The following is a 27,613-nucleotide window of genomic DNA, read 5'->3' on the forward strand; positions in this document are numbered from 1 at the left end:
GGTGGCCAGGCCCAGGCTGCACCCTGGGCTGATGGCACCGACTGTTCGGCCACGCGCAGAGGGAACAGGTGCACCCCAGGGAATAGCAACCCGACGGCCCATCACCTAGCTGGGCTGTCCTGGGCGCTGTGAGCCAGCAGCAAGAGGGAGTTGCCAGGGTAACGGGTCATTCCCAGTCCCTACCTCCCTGATCTTGGTGCCCCCCCCACAACTTGCCAAGCCCAAGCCTGCGCCCAGAAGAGAAATGCGAGGGAACCAGGACCCTGGGCCAGAATTAGGCTTCTCCCCATCTACCTCCCATCTACCAACCAACCTTCTGTACACCCTTGCAGCCTCCAGCACCAACCACCAGCTGTTCATTTCCACCCACCAACCAGACTGTCTCTCTGTATCTAAGAGCTGCCAGTTAACTAAAGAGGAGACATAAAAAAAAAAAATTCAAACTTAAGATTTTATTTATTTATTCATGAGAGAGAGACAGAGAGAGAGAGAGAAGGAGAGAGAGAGAGAGAGAGGCAGAGACACAGGCAGAGGGAGAAGCAGGCTCCATGCAGGGAGCCCGACATGGGACTCCATCCTGGGACCCTAGGATCACACCCTAGACCAAAGGCAGACGCTCAACTGCTGAGCCACCCCAGGATCCCAAGTTTGAATTTCTGATAAGCAATAATTTTGTATTTCAGGAGACATCCTTTAAAAAAAAAACATTGTTTACCTAAAATTCAAATTTAACTAGATTTTTGTTTGCTAAATCTCACAGCCCTGCTCACTCTAAGGAAAACAGCAGCCTTCTGGTTTAATTCCTGAATCTCCCTGGTTTGGCCCCAAAGCTCTGCCATTGGGTTCAGACACTGATTGGGGTGCCCCAACCCTGACCCCCTGAGCTTCACCTTCTGCTAGGGCGGTGGGTCTCAACCTCAGCTGAACATTAGACTCACATAGGGAGCTTTAAAAAAAAAAAAAAGCAAAAAATCTCAGAAGCCCAGGCAAACTCTAGCCCATCTAAATACTCCAGACCCATTCCATAGAAGCCCAAAGTATTTTTTAAAAATATGTAAGTAAAATAGGTCTTACAGGGTGACTACTTTGAAGAGTAATTCTCATTTGAGAGCATCACATTGCTTATTTGATTATTGACTATCCCCCTCCACTGGGATATAAGCCGTACCTATAGCAGGCCTGCTACATAGTCCGTGCTCAAAATATTTGCTCATTAGTCAGATCTCATATATTTCTATACGTTCCCCTCCTTCCCCAAACCCATCTTTGCCTGATGCAGGTGTTCTGCAAATTCCCACACATGGAACTGATGCTGAATTGGTTTAAGCCACTACCTTACCACCCATACAGATTCCTAAGAAATTCCTGACACTTACCTTGAATATCAACTTGGACCACTGATCCCACCTCGTATATGCATGCACATGCAACTCAAATCCCTGCTCAGCATCACCAAGAAAAAAGAAGCATGTCCCTGGGTCCCAGTGTGCAAACCTGGATTTGGACCAGTAAGAATCCAAATGGTTCTTAAATTGCCTCATTTTCAATATACTTTTACAGCCCCAAATACCAAAGTGCTCAGAGAAAGCTAGAGCCTGATATGCCACCAAACCTTAGTAAAGTAGACTCTAGGGTTTCTCTTACGTCACTGATGCCATGGTACAGAGAAACATTGGAGGTGGTTCCTCCTTTTGCTCAGAATATGGTCTAAAGCATGTTCGGATCCATCGTGATACCTCTGGGTTGGAAATCTAAAGGTTGATTGGCATGGCTGGAATGCCGGTGCAAGAAAAAAAAATCAGTATCTTCCCTGCACTTACCCCCCCAACCTTTCCTGTATGATAATAAAGGAAAAGGAGTCTCTGGTCATTTCACTCAGGTAATGAAAAGTCAAAGTCATGGGTTGGGTCTCCATGGCCAGAGACTTCATTCCTGACCTTTACTAGTCACATTGCAAAGTCCTGGCTTTGTACTCAAAAGAGGTCTAATATAAAGATGGATAGAGGGACGCTTTCGTGGCTCAGTCGGTTAGGTGTCTGACTCTTGGTCCTGGCTCAGGTCATGATCTAAGAGTCCTGGGATCAAGCCTCATGTCAGGCTCTGCACTCAGCATGGAGTCTGCTTATCCCTCTCCTTCTGCTTCTCTCCCTGCATTCTCTATCTCTCTCTCTCTCTCATAAATAAAAACTTAAAAAAAAAAAAAGATGTTCGATAGAGGCACAATGTCAACACTGCTACTTGAAAAACGTATCTGAGTGCCTCTCTCCTGAAAGTGGGGTCATAACAGATGGTAGGACATAGCAGACCAGAGAAGCGTATTAGAAGTTTTGATATTTACTGATTTACTCCACTGTTGTACTCTTATTCATTTAATTAATGAAGGCTGTGGGTTACACAGCTGATACCTCTCATCTGGACAAAAATGTCAATTGGTTTTTCCTACAACCATCAGATGGCCACAGGAGCTGAAATTTGATGAATAATTATAAAACAGAACAAACCAAAACCAGCAAATTTTTTGTGTGCACTTTTAAAGTACTTCCATATTTATACACCATGTTGTCTTTGGATCCTTCAAAGCCTCCTACCTCCTTAGGAGATGCCCATGAGAAGTATAGCGATAGTGATTAATTATGGAGGAGGATCTGGAGTTAGAACAGAAGGTGAACTTTTGTCTGATTTGAAAGGGAGTGTAACTTAGTTCAAATCACCTTATTTTCATTGCTTTAATTGTATGTGAAAAGGTTCTTCTGTTGGGGTCTCACAGGTAGTTCTACCGAGTAGCTGAAGCACTGCCATAGGCAGCCAGGAAGGACTGTCGGTGAAACATATGAGAACATTATGAATATTTTGAGGTCTATATTAAAATAGACGTCACATTTTAATCAAGTGGGCCGCACAGCATAGTGCTTAATGATGCAGGCTCTGGAGCTGGGCTGCCCTAGTTTCAATCCGGGCTCTTTCAATTACTTAAACAAATTACTAATTTTTCCATGGTCACCTTCCTCATCCATAGGATGGGAAAAATCGTAACATTGCCTTCCACATCAGCTTGATATGAGGTTAAGTTAATTTGCATAAAGTGCCAAAGGCAATGCTTTGTGCAGAGTAAGGGCTCAATACCTATTAACATCACGTGAACGTCACAATGATCAGTTGTTCGTCTGACCAATTTTTTTTCTTATAGGGATTATGCAAGAGGAATGAATGCACACAGCACACCATGACAGATTAAATATTCTCTGAAGCAAATGCACTGATTTTAAATCATGATTTCTCCTAAAGTGATTGTGAGCACAAATCCCAAATTAAATTACAGTCGATGGAAGAGAGATAATGCATTGTCTGAGTTTGTACATCGCCCGTAACTTTTCAAGCACGAAAGATAAACCCTGCTCAACTCACAATTATAGCAGAGGCTGAGTATCAAGTGTCCTGACTTGGTAATTGGTAGAATTAAGTTCTTACTGTGGCTTATCCCTGACTCAAGTATCCTGTGTCCTTATTTCTCCATCTATACTATGAAGACAAAACAAATACACGGGAAGACAAAGGTTCAGAACAGAAAAGCAGCACTGAGCCCCAGATTGAAGGCAAGAAATAATTCTGCAGTCGGTTTCATGACTGTGTTACTAACAAGAGACAAGACTTGATTTTGAAAACAAGGCAAAGAGCTGCGGCAATTATAGCTTTCTCTTCCTTGCTATCGGGAAATGCCAGATGAATAAATCAGAAAATGTCCACAAAGATCTTTGTGTTAGTCATGATATAAATATGTGTGCTTTTCAAGTCCCCTTGATAATGCTAACAACAAGGAAAGCAGGTAATAGTTATTGCATGTTTACTCTGTGCGGGGCACTGTGCCAAGTCTTTGGGGCCAGATGATCTCTTCTGTGTCTTTGGTCTTACTCTCAGCACCTGACATAGATGGATATATAGAGAAGATTAAAACATAGTTATTGCCTTGAAATTTGAAGAATTCATACCAATTCCAAAACCTGGGGATAGGTTTGTAAATAACTGCCCTTAGAAGCCAGTGTTGTTCGAACTTAGGCCATGATCCATCGGTGGGTTATGACATTAATAGAGATAAGAGGACGATTAAAAAATAAATAGAATAGAAAATAGCAGCATGTAGGGTAATCAGTAAAACAATCTAAGTGTTGAAACTTTATTTCATACACACGAATGTGCATAACAGGTTATGACAAAAAATATATATATTTGCCAATCTGTAGCAAAAATTTTCTGGAAAACACTGTGGGGAGTCTTCTGAAAACACTGCTTTAGAGGAAAATATAAAATACGATTGAAATATGTCTTTTAACAACTACACTATTTATGAGAGTATTTTAATACCTGCGTAAGATTTTTGTTATTGTTGTTTTCTTAATGGCTCACCCTTTTGTTTCTTAAAGGAAAGAATGACAAAACTGATTTCCAGAATGTCCCTTTTTCCTAGCTCTCAGCCTCCTTATATTACTTTCTATCAGGGCCCCACTGTTCCCCTGACATTACGAGGTTGGCTTTGAGAGGTTTCTCTGAATTGCATTGTTCAGTGTTCTTGAACTCCTCTGCCCTTCTTTCCCTGCAACTAAAACACAGCATTTAGCACAAAGCCTGAGACAGTGTAGGCATCTATAAGAAATATGTATTGAATTAAAGGTTGATAAGGTGGCTGCCCAGAAGGATATAAACAGATTATGGTGTGTTGTTAGCAATCCTAACAGGCCTATTCAGGAATACAGTGTGTTCACTAACAGGTAGCTGTCAGGTTCAGTGTCCTTCCTGGACTCAAAGGCTAGGGCTGCAGAACAGAAGCAAATCCACTTTAAAAGCAATTCATTTGAAGATGGGAGATCTACCGCCATCCTCAGAGCAAGAGGCACAGAGATCCACCCCCAAGATAACCAAATCCCAGAAAATGTTACGTTCAGGAATAAGAAGATACTTGGGCACTCAAAAGAGCTCAAATCAGAATCTCCCTAAACTTCAGATCCCCAGTATATAAAAGAAGGATAACTCAGTTCAATGCATGCTTCCTATTCTTGCTTGAACTTTCTATTAAATCCCAGAAAACAGGGATCCCTGGGTGGCGCAGCGGTTTGGCGCCTGCCTTTGGCCCAGGGCGGGATCCTGGAGACCCGGGATCGAATCCCACGTCGGGCTCCCGATGCATGGAGCCTGCTTCTCCCTCTGCCTGTGTCTCTGCCTCTCTGTCTCTGTGACTATCATAAATTAGAATTAAAAAAAAAAAGTCCCAGAAAACTGTTTCCTCCTGGCCTTCTGCATGGACTTTCCTGGATGCAGCACCAGCTACAATGTTCAGAGACTGGGGAGCATCTCTGAGACGTGTGAGCGCATGGGTGACTCAGTCCATCTGCAGTTCACACATCCTAGCCACTCAAAAATCACAGGCCCTCTCTGTGTACTACCCCGAGATGGCCCCAGGTCAGCTATCCAGGAGCATCTGAAACAGAAGAGCAAAAACAGAAGACAAGATGTCTGTGAAATGATGGGTCTTTGGTGAAATTAGTGTATGACCCATGAGCTCCCCAGCCGCTGCACCAGAAGATAAGATTGATGCCTGCCACTTACTGGACATGGACCAAATTTCAGACCCTTGGTCACTTCTCACTGATTCGGAAAGAGTCCCCAGAAGGGAAAGTAACTTTCCCAAGGCTGCACTGATGGGAGTACAGGGTAAGACTCAAATGCAGACCTAACTTTAGACCCCACGCCCTTTGCACTACCATTCAGAAAATGACTTCCTCATACCTCCTGCTGACTTCTCCTTTCAAATCTTGCATTCTGAAATTCATGACTATGAACTGACAAGGATAATCCTCTAAGATGGTCAGGCATTTTCCAAAACTTATGAGGTAACCACTACCTCTCTGCTCTAATTTATTGGAGAACAAGAGTTCCAAGTTAGGTTGAAAGAAATACTTCTGTAATGGATTTTTTTTTTTAAATCAGTTCCAAGGCTGTGGAAGGAAATTAAAACAAATGTCTAAACCTGACTCAGAAAAGAAGGGAAAAGAGATGTATTGCACAATTAGAGAGGCATCTGGATCTCCCAAAGCAGCAATAGCCCATATCCTAAGGAAAATTAAGAAGGAAGAAGGATCCCCAAACTCCAGGACGTGTCAGAAATCTTCACTTCAACTCCAGTAAGCAGCAGCCATACTGGAGATTGGTGCTTCTCCACCAAGGACCTCAGAGGCTAATACGAATAGGACAAAGTTAATTTATTCACACACCAAGGAAACATGCACTGAGCTCCTGTTGCATGCCAGGCACTGTGCTAGGGCCAGGTGAGTGTAGACCACAGGCGAGAAAGAGTAGAAGCCTTCCCAAGCCAGTCTGGACTACTGGATAAACAGAGGCCATGGAGCTGCTGTATTTATCTGAAATATAAAACCTCCTTTGCAGAAAGGCATCCTCATGATAGGAACTTCGTGGCTCGGGGCTTCCTCTGGGAAAATCCTTCCACAAAAACAGCACTGAAGAGAGCCCTGCCTTACCCTGCTGCTAGTTTCCATTCTCAGAAAAAAAGAGGGAGGAAAGCAGGGCCAGCTACTCTAGTCTTTGGTTATGACCAAGGAGAATTGGTAAAGGCAAGAGGAATTAATGGTTTGAAACTTGCAAGAAAACAATGGCCAAGGGATCAATGTTGGGCACAACCTAAAATGGTGGTCTTCAAGAAAGAAAACCTTAAAATGATAAACAAACCAACCCCAGAAAGAACAAGCCAAAAACAGTTTGAGTCCATGGTGAGGGACTGTAAAAGGAAATAAAATATAAAAGATATTGTTAGAGGGAGGGGCAAAAAATGCAATTCTGACTCGACATTCCTCGGTGGTCCCAAAAATGAAGAAAAAGGAAATGTTAACATAAAAATAACATAAAAAACTAAACACAACTTGGTGTCCTGGATTGAATCCTAGGACGGATGCAAGACATTGGTAGAAAATCTCATGAGACCAAATAATAACTTCAGGTTATATAGTTGAGTGAACAGTACTGGATCGATGTTAATTTCTTAGTTTACATGATACACTTATCAAAATGTACACATGAATATTAAGTGTTAACATTAGGGGAAGCCAGTTGAAGGTTATATGGCAATGTGTCTTACTTTGCAATTGTTGTGTAAATCTACAATTTTATTTCAAAATAAAGTTTTTAAAAACTGTTGCACAGGGGATCCCTGGGTGGCTCAGCAGTTTCACGCCTGCCTCTGGCCCAGGGCGCGATCCTGGAGTCCCAGGATCGAGTCCCACGTCGGGCTCCTGGCATGGAGCCTGCTTCTCCCTCTGCCCGTCTCTCTCTCTCTCTCTCTCTCTCTCTCTCTCTCTCTCTCTCTATCATAAATAAATAAAAATAAATCTTAAAAAAAACTGTTGCACAAGACACTGTCAGATGACCTCTGATGTCGAAATAGGAAGAGGGATAGATTACTGAGACATACAACATGGATCAGCTACAGTTGCCTACCATCAGTCCCCAAGCCCTTGTCCCCACCCCAGGTCAGAAAAGCCAATGAAATCATGGGCCACATCAATAGAATGTGACGTCCATGACAAGTAGTAGTAGTAATAACACCGTGCTGGTTCAGACCACACGTCAGAAGATTTCATTCCCTTCTGGATGGCACATTCTAGAGAGACGGCAGTATGTTTACAGACAGATCAGCCTCTTCTATGGGATGGCTGGAGGAATGGAGAAGTACAAGACAGAACAAAAGAGGACCCAGGGACTATGAGGGTCTCCGTTTGCAACGCAAAGGGCTGGCACGTATCAAGGAGATGGGCTGATTTCGTGAGTTCCTGAAAGCAGAACCAAGGCCAAAGTTGAGGTTGCATGTGGAGACAGACACTGGGGCTCCGTGCAACAGTTCTGATAATCCCCACTCAGAACGTGAGACCAAGAGCTCCCCGTGGTTGGAGACAGGCCAGAGGCTGGATGAGCATCTGGTGGGAATGTGAACTGGAGAGCCTTTCATGTGCCTTTGAACTGCGAGCACCTGTGATTCTCTGGTCAAGGAGGAGAGCACAGGGGTGAATGTCACTGGGCCATCCAAGCTGCCCAATAAACCCGAAGAAGATTGTCAGACTCAAGCTACAAATTCCATTCTTCTCCTTGAGAAGGCCACTGGCAAAACAGGGATCAGGATAAAAGAAACTTCTCTGGCTACACCAGAAAAGAGATCCAACAGCAAAATATCCCTGAATTTGGTGTCCCTTGGGCCTATAAGTGTGTCCTCTGCTTCTGTGTCAGAATGGTCAGCACCTTAAGACCACAGATTCTAGAATCCTAGATTTAAGTGGCCCTAGGGATCACTGGTCTTGTCTTCCACCCACTATAATTAAAACGTTGAGACAAGCCTTTTCACCTGTCATAAAGGGTCCAGTCTGCACCCACGCTGGACAACAAAACCTGTCATTTCATCTACATTACATGGGTCTGCACCCTTGGGTATGACTCTATTTCCCTCAGCCTATTTGTCACAGGACTAAATACACCGAGTTTCTTTATTTATTGTTCAAGAAGGTAATCACTCTCCTCTAGACCCTCTCCAGTTTGTCAGTGATGTCCTAAAATGCATCACTTAAATTAGGCCAAATAGTGTACATGTGCTCTAAGCAATGCAAAACTGCAACAATCGCATATTAGGGACATTATAGCTCTATTAACATGGCATTCCTCGAGGCTCCCACTGGCTTTGTGGCCAACTAAGCCCCATGTGGAATTCCACCAAAACAGGCCCCGTTCCAGGTAACTACTATTGAATTTTGGAACCCAGTGGTTAAATTTCGTCTTGCTGACTTTGTGCTATTCTGTGAGCTCATCAAGATCTTTCTGAACATTGAGAGTAACAGCTGCCACAACAGCGTTCCCTGCCAGGTTTGTGTCATCTGCAAATCGAATAAACCTGCCTTCTGTGTCTTCATCCAAATCATTGATAAAAACGTTAAAGATGACAGCGCATTCCATCATTCACTCAACAAATATTTGTCAAGTACCTATAGTATGTAGAGAACTCAGGACAGATATGAGAGGAGAAATCGTGTTTGTACTGGGACACGTCCTAAATTGTTTGCTTTCTGTAAACCCCCCAATATGAGATGGACTTCTTTCCTTGAAGATTTAATTCAGCTCATTAGATACTTATTGATCATTTATTCTTCCCTCAGCATCATGCTAAGCTTTGTTGAGGGAACAGAGGAATTAAACCCCATAACCCTGTTCCTTAGACACTTACCCTCTCATTAGTGAGTCAGGATTTGGCACACAAAACATTTTATGATGTGAGACGGGCAATACTTATATAATTGACAAAAAGAGGGAAAATATATTGGGTTCTGGCTGAGACTTTATTATCATTTTGGTTAAAGCTGCAAAACAATGATAGGTTTTTCAACTTCAAATTCTGCTCTCTGAAGGTAGAAATAGGTCTGATCCAACCTTGTGAAGGCAACGATTATGCCCTCACGTTGTCTTTACTTCTCTGGCCTGAACATCTGTAATTCTTTCATCTGACATGATTTGGGGATCTCCCCACCTCCCCACATCATTCTGGCCAGTCACACTAGGACTCCATCACCGCACAAAGCAAGCACTCAAGGTACATCTCCCGAATGAATATGTACGTAAAGGAACCAGAAAGCTCTACTTTGTTTACATCAGTCTCAAAAGAAAATGCTCAGAACTGAACATACTGCTGAAAATGGGGCCAGAAAAGTGGGCTCCTGGCAGTCCCCATGCTCTGAACATTGTATTTCTATTAATGCTGCTCAGATCCAGCCTTTTCTCTGTCTTTGCACAGGAGTGGCATAGGGGAGGGACAGTACGTTAATGCTTCATGCTAATTCTGTAGTCAGTTAAATCTGTGAGTCTTCACCACAAGGGGAACTAGATAACTTTGCAGTCAAGCCCCACACAATCCTGTACCAAGAAGGGCCACTGCACTTCCTTAGATGTGAGAAAGGATGGTGCGTCCCCCTGGGTATGTGTATCTTTAAGGTCACACTGGCATTCTGATCCCCATAGCACCTAAGCCCTTTGGGAATCTGAAGATTTTTCAGTATTTCTGGGAAGGAGGCCCAAGTGGGTGGGCATGGCAAGACACCTACAGGGAAATCCAAGGTGAGCTGACCTTCTTATACCAAGTGGGGGCCAAGAAGTCGGGTTTAGAATGGGCTCAACTACCCCAGCAGGAGACACTCAGTGTGTCAGTGGCAGTGTTCCTCAAAAGGAGAAACTGCCTCCAAATCAAAACAAACCAGGGAGAGCTAAAGATGGGCAAACCCAGCAGGAGTTGGGATTGTCCTGGTGTCCGCTTACTTAAGGCTGCAAGAAGTCAGGCAAGAAGAACCAACAGGGGTAAAGGAAGCAAAGCAGCCTCCCATGAAGACCCACCTCGAGCAGACACAGCCAGCCTATAGTTCATGCCAGGCTTTTTGGTTTGCATTCTCTCTTTGGTTCCCCCAAATAAAACTATGAGGTTGGCATGACTATCACGACTTCACAGTTGTGGAAACTGAGGCTTAGGGAGGTTCAGAAAGTTGCCCACAGTCACATCGCTGTAAGGGGTGCAGCCAGGCTGAGACCTGCACCCCTCCTCACCCCCCACCCCCACCTGTCCCCAAAGCCCTTGGACTGGAGCATCTTGCCACAGTGCTTTTGTTTCAAGAGTTTACTCATTCCTTAAAGATTTAATCCAGCACCCCTAATGTTCCAGCCCTGTGCTAAGCCCTGGGGACACAGCAGTAGAAGAGACACATGCCGTCCCTCATGGGGCTTAGCATTTGGCAAGAACAACAAACAGCCAGACAAGCAACTGCATTAAAGCAGGATCCTCGGGAGGGGGAGTGAAGGGCAAACTCATCCACACCAGGGATTAAGAGCCTTCCCTGGGGAAAAGAGCCCGGAGAGAGAAGCTGAAAGAATATGCTAGCAAGACCCCAAAGTGTGGGAGAGGGGCAGAGAGGGAACAAAAGCTGAAGGCAGGGAGGTGAGCGGGAACCACTGATGAGCTGAGTCCAAGGAGGCCGAGTGAAAAGCCAGAGGTCTAAGAGGCCCCCCACTCCTGCCGCCGAGGGGCTGAGAGGTGGGCAGAGGGAGGTTAGAGCCGCGTTCAGGAGGCCTGCGTGCACTGGGATCGTCGGGGCGAGAATCAGTAAGGCCAGGGGCTCTCACCAATTTGCAGAAGGGAGGCGCAAAGCCAGCCAAACTCTGTCCACCCGGTGGAGACAGACACACACTCAACCTGGACACTTAATTCACTTTCTCTGGCCTTCTGAAACCCACTGTATATGATCTTGGAGCTCTCTTAGCCCTTAACAGAGGCTCAGAGCAGCTCAGGGATTATGAAACCGAATTATTGGTTCCAGGGCATCATTGCCTGTAATGGTACCACGTATCTATACCTCGTGGTGCGTGCAGTGTACGTCCCCTCCCCCTGGATTTGGGGGTTCAGCTTTGAGTTGGCTTTAGCTGGTGGGCCATTAGCTAACCTGATGGGAGCCGAGGCTGGAAACGCACTTGCAAGGTTGGGCGGGCCCTCTTGCACTTTTGTCACGGCCAAGAGGAGATCATGCCGCTGCCTCTCAAGCCTGGACCCCGGAGTGAGACCCAACCCTGGTGTGCAGCCTAGAGCCCAGCTCAGCTGATTCCAGGTGATCTGCAGACCCTCGGGCTGACGCAGAGTCACCCCCGTTAACCCAGAGACTTGTGAACCTGTGGATTAGGCGTTCACAGTCACACACCATGGAATCTGGGGGCAATTCCTGGCCAGTGAGAGATCCCGCCAACCTTACAAAGACATGGCTGCTGTGCCATGGAGCGGGGCTGCCCCAGGGGCTGGGCATCTAGGGGGACAGCAATGCAAACCGTCAGCTCAGCCCCCACCTCATCCCACCCCCCACGCCCCTGCCGCCCAGCGCCGGGCACTCACCTGAGTCTGAGGCTGCCGGGCTCACCAGGCTGAGTAGCTCCCGCTCCTTCTCATAATCCCCTTTGCAGAGCAGCTGCCCCTCCTTCAGGACAAACTCGTCGCCCTTCTGGAGCTGCCGCTCACAGACGCAGCAGCAGAAGCAGCTCAAGTGGTACACGCTCTTCTGGGCCCGCATGACGAACTCATTGGGTGCAATGGCCTCGAAGCAGCCCCCACATTTGACCGCAAACAGCCTGGCAGCAGGGGAGAGAGGGAAGCAAGGTCTTTGAGAAAGGTCTGATTGGGCCCAGCTGGCCTCGGGTCAAGAAGAGCAAAAGAGACTCCAAGAGCTAGGGTGAGGGCAGTCGGAATGGAGTACACCCGAAATCCAGATGATGTGCTCTCCAGCGGGGCTGAACCAGAGGATTCAGTTGTGTTCCTCACCAAGGCTGAAGAAGAGCAGGGGCAGAGGCGCTGGAAGCATCCTGAGCCCAGCGCACGACCGGCGTGGTCTAGGACACGGTGTTCCCAAAGCGTGGTCTACACCCCGGTGGGATCCCTGGGGAAGCTTATTGTTCAAACCAAAGATCTCTAACACAGACGTCCAGGCCCACTCCCATCAGCCTGTAGGAGGGGGAACCCCAGGATGTGAATCTGTATGGCAAGCTTGGCAGGGCATTCTGAGGCCTAACGCGGTTGGTGAGACGGAAACTGTATCCCAGCTTCCCAGGGTGGCTTTCGATGAATTCAACCTCTCTCCCAGGACTTCTTATTTCACTTTTTTTCAACAGACCATGTAGAGGGTGGCCATCTATGCCAAGCCAAAGCAGTAGGCACTAGCGATGTTAAGGTGAATAAAAGAAAACCCCTTTCAGATATGAGCTCAGGCAACTGACATGTCTGTGCTGGTCATTCGGTAGCTTCCTGCTAAGGTTTCGAGATGCCAAATGCAGGGCACCTGGGGTTGCTCAGTCGCTTACGTGCCTGACTCTCAGTTTCGGCTCAGGTCATGTCTAAGGGTCATGAGATCCAGCCCTGCGTCGGGCTCCATGCTCAGCACAGAGCCTGCTTGAGATTCTTTCTTCCTCCCTCTTCCTCCCTCCCCTTCCCCTGCTCATGCTCACTCTCAAACTCTCTCTAAAATAAATAAAATCTTTAAAACTAAAATCAATAAAATCTTTTTTAAAAAGACACAAAAAAGCAGCGAGATCCAAAGGCCTGTGCCCTGCTACCAGCTACACCAGTAACTGCCTGCAAAACAACGAGCATGATTCCTTCCCTTTGCACTTCTTTTCTCCGGATGCTGCTAAGATGTGAGGCCAGACAATCTCTCCCAGCTTCATAAGCCTTACGGTGATCGCTTCCTACTGCTGACTTCAAACATCTTAATCTTGCCTCATCATTTAGCTTTTCCCATGCCTGTAGTTGAAGAACAAGACCTATGGAATAGTTGTATAACCCACACCCTCTTGCACCTGGTGGACACTCAGTAAACGTTGATTTGCTTTGACCCACCAATCTAACTCGTTCTCCTAAAATAACATGTGTAAAGAGCCATGCACTGGGGCTGCCACACAGTAGGTCCCAATAAAAATAACCCTTCTCCTTGCAACCCCCAGACCAGTAACAGTTCAGGGTAGTCTGGGGACAGATGAAAATTTAAAGCAGATCTATGTCTTTGTAAAATTGCCTCATGATAACATAATTGCCTTTGGCAACCCCTTTGGCATAAGCACAGAGATAATACACCCTAAAAATATCTCTGGGATTCATGCATTATAGCACTCATTTTTCTATCTCCAAAATAAACAGGTGTTTGGGGTTTTTGTGGGTTTTTTTTTTTTTGCTTTTTAAAAAAAATATTTTATTTATTTATTCATTCATGACAGAGAGAGAGGGGCAGGGAAAAAGGCAGAGGGAGAAGGAGGCTCCATGCAGGGAGCCTGAGGTGGGACTTGATCCCAGGTCTTCAGGATCAAGCCTTGGGCTGAAGGTGGTGCTAAACTGCTGAGCCACCTGGGCTGCCCTTTGCTTTTTTATGTAGTAGCACAACAGGGGGAAAAGAATCTCTCCCAAAACCTCTCTCTCTCTCTCTCTCTCTCTCTCTCTCTCTCTCTCTCTCCTCACATACCAGAGGGTCAACAGACATGGACAGTTCAGATGGTGTAGGGCGAGGATGGCAGCAAGAGGCGACCAATGGCCAGAATCCATTGAACTCCACGCCCTCCTCTCTTCGCAGAGACACACACACCAGCCAACTGAGAGCACTCAGAGCTGACGCCACCTTGCTCTGCTAACAAGTCCCATGTTGGTGGGAACTGAGGATGCAGAATAACTGAAGAGCCTTTTCTTATACACAGGCCAACCACCATCATGGCCTAAGTGTGGCCAACCCCATCTCCATTCACACATTCATTTACCCGTCTACTCTTCTCTTCACCCATTCATTCATTCGGAAGCACCCACCTCGCACTAACACCACACACTGTCCTAACTGGGAGAGGAAGAAGAGAAACCACCACCCAGCAACATTCACATCCGCAAACCATTGTACATGGAGTGTCCATTAGGTGTCGGGCACTGTTGTAGGCACAAAATCATCCAAAACCACGTCTTCAACCCCGCAGAGCTCACACACTAGCGAGAGAAACAGCAAACAAAACAAAAAAATACCAAATAACCTCTGCCCATAGAGATTTACCTGTGGGAAGGGAATACAAGAACAATACAAAATGTCCAGTGAATACACAACAGAAAGGCGTCAAGCCATACTTTGTTGATAAAACAATCCCTTCCCAGCTCTAGAGCTGTACGAGTTCATGACTCCAAGTCTACTTGGAAGCTTTCTGAAGAAGGGAAGAGTTTTGAGGGTGAGGAGGAAGCGAAGGAGGGGTTCCCAAGGAGGCGCTACACACAGACTGGCCAAAGGAAAATGGAAGCCATTCAAATTCTTTGGGTGAAGGAAGCCAAGGCCTGGGGAAGCGAATGAAGCGCCCTCCCATGACTCCATGATGGAACAGCCTCCCAGGACAGAGGCCAGCCAGCGGGTGATGCCAGCACAGCTCAGGATCAGGAATGCATGAGCTCCCGCTCCCTCTCAACCCAGTCCTTGGGCCACCACACCAGCCCCTCACCCCCGGCCATCAGGAGCGCCTTAGAGCCCCCATCCTGATATGCCCGCCCTCTGCCTCTCGACATCCAAGGGGCTAGGGTGGCTCTTCCACCACCGACAAGGTATACGACAGCCCCAAACCACAACTCCAGAAACCAGCAGCCCTGCCTTCTCCTACCCCCTCTCTCCAGCTCCATATCCAACCTCCTCTGCAGGGCACACCAGTCCCCCGAACATGTGCCTTTACTTCCTGCCCCCTCGCTGGATGCTGGATGCTGGATGCATGGGGCAGAAAAATCACCCGGTTCCTCCCTGGCCCCTCATCCCTAGTCACTGTTTGCCAACCTGAGCAAACTAATCAATGCCTTTCCGGGGGGCTGGTCAAAGGCCCTTTGTCCCCAGAGCCCTCCTTCTCCTCCCCTTCCCCTAAGGGAGCTGTTAAACAGACTCCCAGGGAGTCAACAAGCACTTGAGGCAGCCGCAGGTGGTTGCATCTGTGCTGGCCCGGCTTCCACCCTGTTAATCTCCTCCCCTTTCTCCGCCCTTCTTCATTTCATCCCTCTCTCCTAAAACTTTCCCCAACTTGGAGAAGGGAGGGTCGGGGTGAGCTCCGCAAAGAAAGGCCACCGTGTTGACTCAGGAGAGGCCGGAGAAAGTGGCGGGAGTTGTCGGGGCTCCAGTCCTGAGATGGTCACGGTCAGTGGGGATTACGGGCCAGGAAGGGAGGGTGGAGAGGGGGAAAAGGTGGGGGACAGCCCCATCTCTCTCCATTCTCTCCACTGGCTCGCCTCCTTCTGGGTGAAGACCAGGTCAACCTCACCCCACTACCGTGACTCTCGTCACCCTCCCTAACCCCAGCGCAGTGCAAGGAGAAGAGGCGCACACAGTCCACCACCTGTGTGCCAGATGTGTACACAGCTGTACGGGTGCCCCTGTGGCCCCAGCCGCCGGCTGCACACCTCCCACAAGTTGTTTTCTCTAAGGCTCAGACAAGCAGAGAAAAGGATTTGTTCAAAAGTCCAGGTCGTAATTAAAACACAGCCTGTCTCTTCCCAATGCCCTGGATGGCGTCCCCCACGGTTCCTTCCCCCTCTGAATGCTAATGAGACCGCACTCTGGGTTCATAGCCTGGCAGACTGACTGTGCCCTTGAAAGGCTACACAAGGTTTCCAGAAATGTCCAGCTCCTCCAGGCATGCGTAACAACTCCCAACTCCTCCTCCCGTTGGAAATTCTCCTAGCCCTGCAAACTCTTCGAGTGATTCCTTATCTCCTCTTTGCATCGAATTCTATAATTCACCTATAAAATGGGAACAAGGGGACACCTGGGTGGCTCAGTGGTTGTGCATCTGCCTTTGGCTCAGGACGTGATCCCAGGGTCCTGGGATCAAGTCCCGCATCGGGCTCCCCGTACGGAGCCTGCTTCTCCCTCTGCCTGTGTCTCTCATGAATAAATAATCTTTAAAAAATAATAATAAAATAAAATGGGAACAATACCCTGTGGCTCACCAAAGAGCCCCGGGGCGGTGCCCGTTCCAGAGCCAAAGGCCGCAGTTACCGCTCTCCTTGCTCCAGTGAACGCCCTCTGCAGGGGGCTCCCGGGGTGTCCCGGACTCCGGGAGCTCCCAAGGCTGCAGATGCAGCCCATAGCAGTTCTCAACACAGACCACAACACCGTGTGTCCGGAGTATGCAGGAGGGAGGAAGCCAGAGTGGCACAAAGGAGAGCCCCAGCCACTTGGTTTAGGGGTCCTGGAATCTCTGGTCTTGCCCTCCCCCTCCCTCTCCTCCCTGTCCCCCTCCCCCTGGTGCTTTCCCACACCATCCACCAGGCTGGGATGTAGCCTGGCTGCAATTCCATTCAGTGTCCTGCTGCCACCCCTCCCTGTAGAGCCCCCCACTCTCCCACAGCCATGAGATGGGCCACTTGCAGTCTTGGCGACAGAGCCTGAGCCGGCAGGTACTGTTGCTGCCCGCTGTCCCTAGTAGGACTGGGAGCAGAGCACGGAATCTTCTGCAGCCTCGGTCTGCTCAGATATAAAAGGCAGTAATGATGCCTCGCTGCTGGGTCAGCGAGGACTAGACGAGAACATGGGTGCGGAGTACTTTATCATCCATCAGGGGCCGCACATGCTGTAGTCATTCTTATTTGCCCAGACTCTGGATTTTGATCTTTTGGATTTTTTTAATTTTAATTTAATTTAATTTTATTTTTTTGGCCCCAAAGTTAGCAAGTTAGGCTTAGGAGTCTCCCGAGGCCTATCCTGGGAGAGCTCTTCTTCCTCGGTGGCCTGAGCCCAGTCTGCCCACATTTCCCAGCTTTGATGTGAGTGTGACTTCATCTCGAAGGACTGGGGAACTGCCCTGGGGGGCGAACCCAAGGGGTTTGGGGTGGGGGAGTGAAGCCCAACCCAGCTCCAGCCTCCTGGCTCCATGCTGGCAGCCCTGGGAGGACAGGTATGGGATTGGAGCTGGGAACCCAGGGCTCAAGGGCTCCTCCTTTACCAACCAGCCTCCCAAAAGCCACCTGTCTTTCCCTTTCTAGTCTCGAATGGCTAAGTACTGCCTAGATCGGTGTTAGATCAAGGATGGAGAGGCTGCAGAGGGGGCATGTCTCTATTCCTCAGGTGTCCTCACTCCACACCTGGCAGCCAAGCAGCTCACCTTGCCAGTACCCAAATCCAGGTCCCCAGAAGGTGCTTTGGCAGGACACGGCCATGCGATGGCGATTCTCCCAACAAAATATTTTCCAGAACCGTATCGTTCACAGTCACAGATTTATATATGTAATACATGCGTGTATGTGTATATATATATAAACTAAGGCCGAGAGAGATCATGTATGGACCCACAAACCCACAAAACACACATACGCACACTCCAGCCAAAACCTACAACTCACTCACGTGCTCGCCTTCTCTCTCCGTCTTTCTACATTTCTGTATGTATCATTTTTTTTCTTTTTGTGATCACACATGTAATTTTATTTTGTTGTTGGCAGATTGAATTTAAATTTTAAAAATGCATGGATTATTTCTAAAAAGGATCTCCCTAGATACATTTCTAGAAAAGATTCTGTATGAAGAAAGCAATCTGTCCCTAGGGCATGTTCGAAACCCACTAAGGCTGGGTAATTTCTTAATTTGCTCCCATTTTTGTAATTCAGGATTTTATTGCAGGGTTGGGAACCCGACCCTGTAGCTAAGGAGACAAGAGCATTCCAAAAAAAGCAGACCTGAAGGCGTGACAGCTGAGAACGACCTCGGGAACAAGTCAAAGGCTGGCAGGAGAGAAGCAGAGCAGCCCCGGTAGGCACCAGCACATCCCTCTAATGCAGGAATCCCAGCAGAAAGACAGGGATCTGCTGAGGGACCGGACACACCCCCAGACCTGGTGCCAGTTGTGTGATGGTAGGAAAACCACCCCACCATTCTGAATGCTGGGGTCCTCATACTTTGATCATGTCTCAACACCCCCCGCCCCAGGTTATTGTACTTCAAAGGAAGAGAAGCTTATAGCAGAGAGAAAAAAAGGGGGACAGATCTTTATTAAGTACCACTCGAAGCCAGAACTGTGGTATTTCCTTTATCTAGCACCTCACTGAACCAGTGAGGGAAGAGTACGAAGAACCATGTCGTGAACTCAGAGAGTATCTCACCATGTTTCAGCTCAGTTTCATTCATAAGGCTTCTCTTCCCCAGGAGAGAACTGAGGTGTCTGATTCTTAGGTTCCTTCTTCCATTTCTCTCTTATAGCCTCTCTAGCACTGCTTCCACGGGAGAAATAAGTAGAAAGACCCAGCAGCTGGGATGGCTATGTTGTGGGACCCATGGCTGGGTCCTGAGACTCTGCCGTCCACAGGTAGGAGAAAGGCAGGGTTAGGAACCAAGTTAATCCCTTCGACTACTCAGCTCTTGGGCCCCCCAGAACACCTGAAGGGATCCCTGAAAGGCGTCTCCCCTCCATGAATTTAGATTAGGAACAAACAGTGTGTGGGAGACTCTCTAGGACCCAACACCAGCATGCAAGAGTCTACGCTGACTCCAAATAACTGCAAAATGAGATAATTCTGGCTGGAACCCCATTCCCAGACAGGGGAACCTGGTAGGTCACTATTTCAAGGTACAGACAAAAGTGTAGGCCAGTGGGGGTAGACCCAGGGAGACCCAAGGAAGCCCAGTCAGAGACAGATTATTATTATAGTAATATAATATAATAGACAGATTAACAATATAATAGATTATCCACAATAGAACAAGGAGGCAAGATGATGTAATTAAATAAACTTAGGTGCAAGTCCCTACTTCACCATTTATTAGCCAGGTGATCTCAGTCAGGCTGTGGTGGCAACAGTTTACCTATCTCATAGAGCGGGAGTAAGAAAAGGACCTCTCTCTCATAGAATCCCAAGAAGAATTAATGGAACTAATGCACTGACTCTGCTTAGCATAATGCCTGGTGCATGGTAAATCCTCAATAAAATGGTAACCATTACAATGGTGGTGATGATGATGATGGAGAGAAAGAGCTGAATATGAGTATGAGAGAGAAATTAGTAAAGAAAAAAAATCTGAGGAATTGTAGTGTCAGACTCGGAGAATCAGGATTTGACAAAGGAGTGTGGAGAAAGTAGTTCAGGACCAAGGCCATGAACAATGCACTATGTCAGAGGTCAGCTTTCCAGTGGTGCTGGCTATGAACTTGGGGTTCAGCCCTGACAATACAATGGAGCGAGGGACTGAGTTCCCACTGGCTGAAATGGCCTCGGCCTAGGGTTTGCATGCAGCCTGACCCCACAGGATTTGTCTGGATTTACCTAATAGCCCTGGCACGGCAAGGTGACATGCCTTCTTGCTCTTTCTATCAAAGTAAAACCAAGACATTGACAGGCTTCATTTTCTTTTCAAAACACCTGACTTTTCCACCCATGAATTCCCATGGCTACTTTTAAGCTATCCCACCCCTGCCCCCCATCACCCTCTAGACACCAGACATTAGATGCTGCTTCAGCCCCCACATATACCCTGAGGTTGATGACGCGACTTCCCATGGACAGGAATAGTGCAAAATATGGCAGCCTCATGCAAACCCAGAGCTATCCCAAGGCAAGAGCCCTGAGATTCATGAGGACCGAGCAGGCATATGAGCAGGAATGAGCCCCCATTATGACACTGCAGAATGTTCCAGAACAAAGGGCGTGTTTGGAAAAGATTGAGCTCTTCATTAACCTTGACCCAGAATCCCGCAGACCTCTAAGGCAGCTTCTCAAGGCCTCCATACCATAGACAATTCAATGGAAGGGTGGAAGACAAAATAAGTATGTGGGGGAAAAAAAAAACCCTAATTTTTACTTGAAGCCAACTGGTTGTATACTTCTTTTTGCCCTGACATAAAAAAAAAATTAGATTTTAGCCTTGGACAGCTGGCGACCACACAGCATGCCGTCTTGCTGCTGGAGCCTACCAAAACTAGGCTGGGTCAGATCTGTGAACTTCTGGTTGGGAAACCAGGGGAGGGTCTTCAGGGAGCTGGGCAGCCGGCAGGCAGCGATCTGTGCTTCGCTCCGTTTCCACCCTCTCCACCAGGGGGCAGCACAGCAGCACTCATTAAGTGCCACGTTGACTTGGTAACTGAGGTCACCCAGGCACAGAGACAGGGATTGGCCATACGCCAAAACTGTCTGTCGGGGAAATCTGCTGCTGGGAGTCTGGGAGACCATGGGGCTAAACTGAAGGAGAAGCGGTGAGAGAAGCGTATTCAAAAGTATTGGGAAGCAAAAGCATGGCTTGTGGCCTTAGAAGTAGTGACACAAGCAACCTTGTCAGCTGGCTCAAGGTCTCTGTCCTTGAGGCTGAGCCAACACGACCACAATAAGAAGCCGAGCCTGTGGTCCTGGGGCGGTGGGAAAGTCTGCAAGGACAATAGAAGTGGCAGGATCTTCTATAGGAGACAGTCTCAAGACTCTGCAGTGGGGAGAAAATGGAAAACAATAAGTGGCAGGCAGAGCCAATCAGAGTCTCTGTCTCGTTGGGGCTCCTGGGGAGCAGCGAGGAGGACCATACAATGGGATGAGAACCGCTAAGTATGATGTCTGCACGTCCCGGAGGCTCCGAGGAGCTCGGGGTAACACATGGCTCATCGCCTATCGAAAACCCTGCTGGCAATGGGCAGCTTTTACCTCAAAATGGTGCACTCAGTACTTTCCTTGTTCTTACGGTGCATCTGTTCCAGAGTCAGCGAGACAGAATGGTAAGAGCATGGCCTTGGAATTCCAACAGAACCTGGATTCAAATCCCGATTCTGCCTTTGAGAGTCTGGGTGGCTCATAGACTCTTGGGGCCTTGGCCTCTTTATCCAGAAACGAGATGGTAACTATCTTACAAGATGTTCTGGAGATTAAAGAAGACAAATGTATTTGCAGTCGCTGACAATACTAGCTGGTCTCAGGAAGTAGCGATTATTAACTCTCCTTATTGAAATCAATTTACCATATCTGCCCACATAAATATCTGTAGATCATTTATTTTAAGACAGATGACTGAGGCCAAAAATAGAACTTCACGTGTATCTCAAGGCTTTCTTCTTCAGTGTTCTGACAAATTAAATCAAAATTCAACAAGCCTTTCATACGCTATTGGAGAACAGACCAACAGACAAATTTGAAAGGACAAATACTTGAGAGGAAATAGTGCATTTCATGCGGGCAACTATGGCTATGGTCCACCCGAACCCAAGGTAAATATTGACATCAGCCAACTCATGTTGACCAACACCCACTTTCATTGCCTAACACCCAGCATATGTTCAGGAAGTCGGCAGCTCCATGTTTAGCCAACCACAGCCAACAGTTGCTATTTGGTTAACACTGACATTATCTGGCAAATATTTGGGACAGACCCTTGCCCCGTTATCATTTCAGTTCTCAGATGACTGCTTCGTACTGAGGCTGCTGACCACTGCGTGGACCTGCATTGAGACACCCTTCTTCTTGCCTTGCTCCCCTTAACTGTTAGACCCCCCCCCAAGAGATCAGTCAACCTCTCCCCTCATTTTATAAAAGGAAAGCAACCAAGGCCGGAGAAGGATTGATGACTTACCCCAAATCACAGACAAAGCTGACATTACTGAGAAAGCCAGCCAGAGCCTGAGGATCGGTCAGTGATCAAAAAATGAAAGACGTTACATATGGCCCAACCAAGGATGGAAACATGTCCCCCTGGCTCTTAAGCAGTGCCTGGACCAGGTGAAGGAGTACAAAGCGTGTATGAGACAGGGAGTCTCCTGTGTAGGAGCTCTTTCTTCTCCTTCCCCCCCTTCTTTTCCAAAACCTAGAAAGCTGACTACCAGTCAGACCATAGAGCAAAACACTGTGGTAAAAGCATGGATTCCAATAATCCAAGCCAAGGTGGCACAACGTATATTATAGACTCCCCATGTTGTCACACAGATATGCAAAGATGGCAAGAAACATAAAACAGACATACAGAAACTGTATGTTTCCTTTTTAGGGGGTTAAAGAGTTGGTTTCCTTTGAAACTGTCAGTTTTCTTTTCCCTTCATCCTCATTAGCCTCCTGGGACACTCTTAAACATACCCAGAAAACAAGAGAGCAGAGGGAATGAGGTATTTTTAGCTGATATTCCGGGCACACATTCCTATTGTTCCACAATTTTTGGCTTGGCTGGATGGCACGTGGCCAATACAATGTATACTCTGACAAAGACTGTATGCTTCCTGGGCTCTATGAGTGGGAGAGAGAGAGACAGAGACATAGAAAGAAAGAGTGTGTGTGTGTGTGTGTGTGTGTGTGTGTGTGTGTGCGCGCGCGCGCGCGCAGGAGTGATAAAAGTAGGAAGGACAAGGACATTATTGATGATGTTTTGATGGGAAAGATTCTGAGATCCCAGCAGGGGGCAACACCGAGCTCTCTATGAATTCTGTTTGCTTTTGTCACCTTCACTTTTCATGACTACCACTGTGCCATACATCCAGGAAAAAAACAAGAAACAGACATACTGTCATAGCCCAAGAGCTCCTTACTGAATCAGCAGAGACCATTAGCACTGTATTAGGAACTAGATGTATCTGGAAGACCGATTATGTTCCTAAATCATCTGGTGCAACAACTAGCACAAGACAGTGTTCAAAACATTGACAGTTGTTACTGTTCTCCTCCTCGTGTGTACGACACCTGTTCTCAAGGATCATCCAGTCTTCCAGGGGAGACCAGAAAAGACAAACATTGACTAACAATCTGAGTAAAAATCTCCCACCATCGCATAAAAGCCACAAAGAGCTGCCATGTGGGACTTTCCCTTTCCACGTGAGGGATGGAAAATATCTCTGGATCATCTGAAGTTCCAGAATGCCTTTAGTTCACAGATTTCAAACATGTGTGATCTTGTGTAACATCTCAGCTCTGATGTAAGTGAGAAAGGGGGGGGCAGGTTAAGATTCTATTATGCTCATCACACAGAAGGTAAAATAGGTAAACAGTACTCTACAGACAGCCCCCCAAAATCCAGCAGTGGTGGAGTCTTGAGTTAAAAAAGCCAGGCCCCTGAACCTCCAAAGATCTCTTTCCCATGAGATTATGTTGCCTTCCTTTCTGGTTGGACTTGATGTGTCTGGAGAGTTCCAGAAAGGTTTTAGTGATGTCTGACCCAGTGGAAGTGAGACAGTTCTTTTCTTTTCTTTACTTTTATTTATGAGAGACACACAGAGAGAGGCAGAGACATAGGCAGAGGGAGAAGCAGAGAGAGAAACAGGCTTCCCACAGGGAGCCTGATGCAGGACTTGATCCCAGAACCCCAGGATCGCAACCCAAGCCAAACTAGACGCTCAACACTGAGCCACCTAGGTGCCCTGAGACAGTTCTTATTTCTTGTTTTTAATTCTTTTTATCTCTCAACTCTCTCCTCATCCATTGAAAACCAGAAGATACCACTCGCATTAGGACAGCTATGATCAAATAAAAAAAAATAACAAGTTTGGCAAGAATGTAGAGAACCTGGAACCCTTGTGCACTGCTGGCTCCCCAACGGTGCAGCTGCTATAGAAAATAGTGTGGCCGTGCCTCAACAAATTAAACGTAGAATTACCATAGTATCCAGTAATTCCACTTCTAGGTATATATAAATTTAAAGGACTCAAAGAGATATTTGTACACTCATGTCAATAACAGCATTACCGACAACAGCCAAAGGATAAAGGAAACCCAAGTGCCCCTCAGCAGATGACTGGATAAACAAACTGTACAATCTACATTGGAATATATTAGAATGGAATATTATTTAGCCTCAGAAAGGAAGGAAATTCTGGCACGTGCTACATACAACATAATGAGGATATGATGCTAAATGAAATGTCTGTCACAAAAGGACAAATAGCAGATGATTCTACTTATAGGAGGTAACTCAAAGAGTCAAGCTCCTAGAGACATAAAGTAGAGTGGTGGTTGCCAGGGGCTGGAGAAAGAAGGAAACAGAGAGCTGGGGGGGGGGGGGGTTGGAGTTTTGGTTTTGCAACATACAGAGAGTTCAGTGGATAGATGGTGATAGATGGTAGCACAATAATGTGAATGTACTTTTTGCCACTTAAATGTGCACTTAAAAATGGTTGAGATGGCAAATTTCATGCTATGTTATGTGTTTTTCACAATGCAAAAAAAATTTAAAAATATTTTTGAAACACAATAATCTTTCATATTCTGTATCCTACAGCCAAAATTTAGATGGCTGGTTTCTCAGGTGAAAATCGCACCTGCCAGATTCCCTTGCAGCTAGGAGTGGCCATAGGAGGCAGTACGTGGGATCCCGCTAGGAGTAGGGACAGGAGCAGGAAGTTCTGGAAATGCTATTATTCTTTTGATAAAATGAGACTCCGCTAGTACATACCTTTCACTCTTTACCTTTTCCCTTATTTCTGCCTAGAATTAAATATAACACCTGGCTGGAAACAGCCATCTTGGTACCAAGAGAGTGAAAGCCACCTGTTCAAGATGCAACATAAAAGGAGAAAAGCATAGATCCTTGAAAACATTCTTGAGTAGTTTTACCATCCTTGGACTTCCCCTTTTGGCTTCTTCTGTGTGGGAAAAATTAAATTTTAATTAACCCACCACAATCAGGATACAGTTATATGAAGGACTTACCCTTGCCATTCAAGGTAGTATACCCTGCACTCCTATCTAGGGCAACTTCTCCACCCAGGCACTAGACGTCAGCACCTCACGCTTACTCAAAAGCAACATCACACATCTCCCTCTTTGTAAATATTTTTATACTTATTTTTCCTTATTTCTCCCATAGTGAGAAAAAAAATACCCTTCTTTTAATTCTTTCTCTACCAACGACTTCCCCATTTGATAACCTTTGTAAACAATTAAAAAAGAAATCATCTCTGTTTTCTATCTCTATCCCAGATCTACCTCCCAAATCTAACTTGTATATCCAACTACCGACTCATTATCTCCACTTGGACCTCTAATCAAAATCTCAAACTTAATAAAACCAAAAGAGAATTCTTTTTTTTTTTCAAAAGAGAATTCTTGATCTTCATTTGTCCACACCTCATGCTGCATCAAATCTGCTCCAAGCAATCACAGTCTCTCCTTTTCCATGGATGGATGGCACCTCCATCTTTGTTTTTGCTCAAGACAAACATCTCAGAATCGTTCTTGACTCCTCTCCCCCACACACTTCATATCCAAACCATCAACAAGCTGTTTTGCTTCACCATCAAGATATAACCAGAACCTGACCATGTCTCATCATGCCCACTACCCCCACTGTAGGCCATGCTCCCACCACATCTTCCCTGGATCACTGCAACTGTCTCCCAAATGGACCACCTGTTTCCTTCTGCTGCCCCCAATGCTGTTTCTCCATACAGCTTTGATTCAAGGTGATCTCACTAAGAACTAGATTAGATCATGTCATTCATCTGTCAAAACTTACTCCCATTTTACAGATGATAAAATAGAGGCTTATGAAGGTCTAAGTAGTTTGCTCAACTTTACACAGCTACGAGTTGGGAATGCCAAGATTCAAGTCAAGTCTGTCAATGCCAAAACCCACCAAAGATCCACTATATATTACTTCCTAACTTAGCCCTGAGGGCTGTCCTAATCAAATGGCAGGATGGTACTGTATTTTGTAAATTAAAAGTTCTATGTGACCGCAAGGCAATACTACCATCATTGTGAACCCAAGCCTCTCATAAGTTAGAACTGGACAAATGAAGTTATTAACTATATTGAAATATTTTACTTAGGAAGGAAAGGTCAGAGATTGGCCACCACTTCTTTAAAGGGAGCCCAGTCTCTATGATCAGTGATCCAGGCTGGGTCTAACCCAGGAGAGTATCAACCTTGGAATCTGTGTGGAAACAAGCAAATGGGAACTGGGTAGAAATGCAAAATCCAGGAGGAATGGTGGCAAGTGTGTAGCGCCAGCCAGCATACACCCCCACCTCCAACCACAACATTCATGTGCAAGTCTAGGATATAATTTTCATCTTGGATGCCTTTCATATGGCTCTGCTCCCCATATCCAGCTCCATTCAGGGGATTAGAGAGCAGGGACAGACATGAGGAGCTGGAGAACCACAAAAATCTCTGTGAAACAGGATTCCTGGTTGGAATCACAGTGCCGAGTTCTGTGTACAGATGTGAGTGTGTGTCCCCTCCCCCCAGTACATGCACACTCACAAACACAATCCCTTAAGATTGGGGATGCAGTTTGGTTTCATAGCATACTATAGACAGAAGTTTAAAAAAAAAAACAGTTCACAACAACTTCTCCCTACCATGGGAATAAACAATGACAAGCTAGGGTGTCTCCAAACCAGACAGTGTCTTGAAGAGAGCACAAGCTGCCAGGAATGTCTCTTCTGCTCAGGGCAGGGTTGGGGTCTCAGATCTCCATAAGGTGAGCCCAGGGGGAAGGTGCTGATGAAGTAGCTCACCATTTCCCCACCTCTCAGAGACCTCCAGGTTCCCAGTTACAATTTTGGGAATAGTCAGGAACTTAAAGGCGTGCTCCTCCAAGCGAAAACATAAGGCGAGGGGTTCCTCTTGCCAGACAGAAGAGAAATGCCTGCTTTCATCACTGGATGTCAGGCAGATTACCTACAACTGGCACAAAGGCAGGGGCTTGTTTTATCTTTTGGCAAAGGCGCTGTTGTGAAGTTACTTCTCCAAAGGCCTGTAGGCACCACCACCCCCACCCCATCTGCCAGGAAGAAGGGACTTCTCTGGCAAAGGCAAGACATACCTTGCATTCAAACAGAAGCACCTCCTGAAGCCATGCACATTTCTGCTCTGTGAAGGATGAGCTGTGTGCACCAGAATCAACCTCTAACCCAATCGTACCAAGAGAACCATGCTGAGGGACATGGCTGTCACTGTCACTGAAATACATTGCTATCTAGACTACATTCATGGGCTGAATGCCTCTAAAAATAGGTCAGTATGTCGACGAAGATAAATAGTCTGCCCCCCAAACTGCATTCATAAGAGGTGCAGAGGTGATGAGGCTAGACACACACCACAGCACATTTC

At 46.7% G+C, this 27,613-nt stretch overlaps 1 protein-coding gene across 1 annotated transcript in view; it reads right to left on the reverse strand.

Moving 5' to 3' along the window:
* The window catches only part of LMX1A (LIM homeobox transcription factor 1 alpha), a 155,021-nt gene that overhangs the window by 35,886 nt on the left and 91,522 nt on the right, over nucleotides 1-27,613 (reverse strand). The window contains exon 4 of the mRNA XM_055333825.1: nucleotides 11,963-12,195. Coding sequence (XP_055189800.1) covers nucleotides 11,963-12,195 — 233 coding nt within the window. The remainder of the gene's footprint in view (nucleotides 1-11,962; nucleotides 12,196-27,613) is intronic.

Source organism: Nyctereutes procyonoides, unplaced genomic scaffold (genome assembly GCF_905146905.1).
Source record: "Nyctereutes procyonoides isolate TBG_1078 unplaced genomic scaffold, NYPRO_anot_genome, whole genome shotgun sequence".
In the NCBI taxonomy this organism is placed as follows: Eukaryota; Metazoa; Chordata; class Mammalia; order Carnivora; family Canidae; genus Nyctereutes; species Nyctereutes procyonoides.